The following is a 1969-nucleotide window of genomic DNA, read 5'->3' on the forward strand; positions in this document are numbered from 1 at the left end:
ATGCTCACAAACATTCACATGTATAACCAATGAATTCATTTATACTTTATTGAAAACAAATGGAAGCAATCGAATGGAAATTCCCTTAACTTCCTCCACATATGATCTTCCCTCCTAGATATAGAATAGACTGCTTCTACCTAAGTCTGTTTCACCTAGATTTAATGCTCTGTTTCACAAGTAATTCACTCTTGAAATTTTTCTTCATCCTCCGCTAATGTCAGTAGACTTTCCTTTTCAAATGTATCACCATAAGCCATATAAAAGTAATCTAGTTCAAAAAAAGATTTTAATAAAAAAAAAATAGTAATGTGGTTGATTTAAAACATTTATGGCATAATAATGACCAGGAAGTGAGCTTTTAAGTATCTGAATATGGATTGTGGGACAATAATGAAGAAAACATTTATGCAGAGTAAGATCTAGGTGCTGGGGTAACGGAGAAGCATTAAAGGACTTTTGATGTGGATATTCTTTTTTTGTTTTCCAGAAAGAACACTTCTGTATATGACCATGAAAAACCATAGTGCTGTCAATGAGTTCGTTCTCCTTGGACTATCTATTGACCCACATATTCAGGCTGTACTCTTTGTGATGTTCCTTCTGATTTACCTCCTCACTCTGATGGGAAATTTCTTGATGCTGCTGATGATATGGGCTGATTTTCACCTCCACACACCCATGTACTTCTTTTTGAGACAGCTCTCCTTTCTGGATCTCTGCCATTCATCTGTCACAGTCCCCAAGATGCTGGAAAATCTACTTTCTGAAAGTAAAACCATCTTTGTAGAGAGCTGCCTGGCTCAGGCCTTCTTTGTGTTTACCACCGGGGGCACTGAAGCCTGTCTGCTGGCTGTGATGGCCTATGACCGCTACGTAGCCATCAGCTCCCCTCTGCTTTACGGCCAGGTGATGAACAACCAGCTCTGTGTTGGGCTGGTATGGGGCTCCTGGGGCCTGGCCTTTGTGGATGCTCTCATCAACATCCTCCTGGCTGTCAATTTAGACTACTGTGAGGACCAAACTATTCCCCACTTCAGCTGCGAGCTGTCTTCTCTCTTCCCTCTGTCTTGCTCTGATACCTCCACCAACTTCACGCTCCTGCTTTGCTCTTCTGTCTTGCATTTTTTTGGAACCTTTGTGATGATTGCTTCTTCCTATGCCCGTATTGTCTCCATTGTCCTAAGCATCAGCTCCACTTCGGGCAGAAGTAAGGCCTTCTCTACCTGCTCCTCCCACCTCACTACTGTGATCTTGTTTTATGGCTCAGGTTTCCTCAGCTATCTGTTGCCAACCTCAGGTTCTGCCCTGGAGATGATCTTCTCCTTGCAATACAGTGTGATCACTCCCATGCTGAATCCTCTCATCTATAGCCTGCAGAACAAGGAGGTGAAGGCAGCTATGGGAAGAGTGTTTAGAAAATACTTTCATTCTCTTTTGTAGTATACACAAAATGATTATGAGAGAGAAGTTGAACTACTGTGCTACATGATCAAACAATGGACTTTAAGGAGAGTTTCTTGATTGTCCAGGCTGCCAGATGTTACAGGGAACATAGAGCAATTATTTCCTTGGAAATGCTTCCGAAAAGGATAGAAAACTCTTGGGATGATTCAGGTTTAGTCTTATTTGGCAAAGGAGAAATGAATCAGATACTTCTCTTTTTTACAGGATTATTTTGTTAAAATGTTGATTCAATATTCATATTTTGTGAACATTTGTTGCTCGTGTTATTTCTCCTTCATGTGTCTTTGAATAATTACACTCCAAATCCCTTGGAAAACTGATTTTCTCAAATTTATACAGCCATAGAGTGAGATGATCCTATAACCCAGGATAGACCAACTATTCTACCCTTTTCTTCTGACAGTGCATTCAGGCAAAGAGTGAAAGAAAAACCCAAGTGATGTTACTTAGAATCTTTCTGTAGAAAATTCAAATATTGAGCAGGAACAAACAACAACACACC

At 40.3% G+C, this 1969-nt stretch overlaps 1 protein-coding gene across 1 annotated transcript; it reads left to right on the forward strand.

Moving 5' to 3' along the window:
* Positions 1–507: 507 nt before the first annotated feature.
* Positions 508–1443, forward strand: LOC128048114 (olfactory receptor 8S1-like). Its single transcript, XM_052640555.1, has one exon. It carries the CDS (start codon positions 508–510, stop codon positions 1441–1443), a length of 936 nt encoding a protein of 311 aa, XP_052496515.1.
* The last annotated feature ends 526 nt before the right edge of the window (positions 1444–1969 follow it).

Source organism: Budorcas taxicolor, chromosome 5 (assembly GCF_023091745.1).
Source record: "Budorcas taxicolor isolate Tak-1 chromosome 5, Takin1.1, whole genome shotgun sequence".
In the NCBI taxonomy this organism is placed as follows: domain Eukaryota; kingdom Metazoa; phylum Chordata; class Mammalia; order Artiodactyla; family Bovidae; genus Budorcas; species Budorcas taxicolor.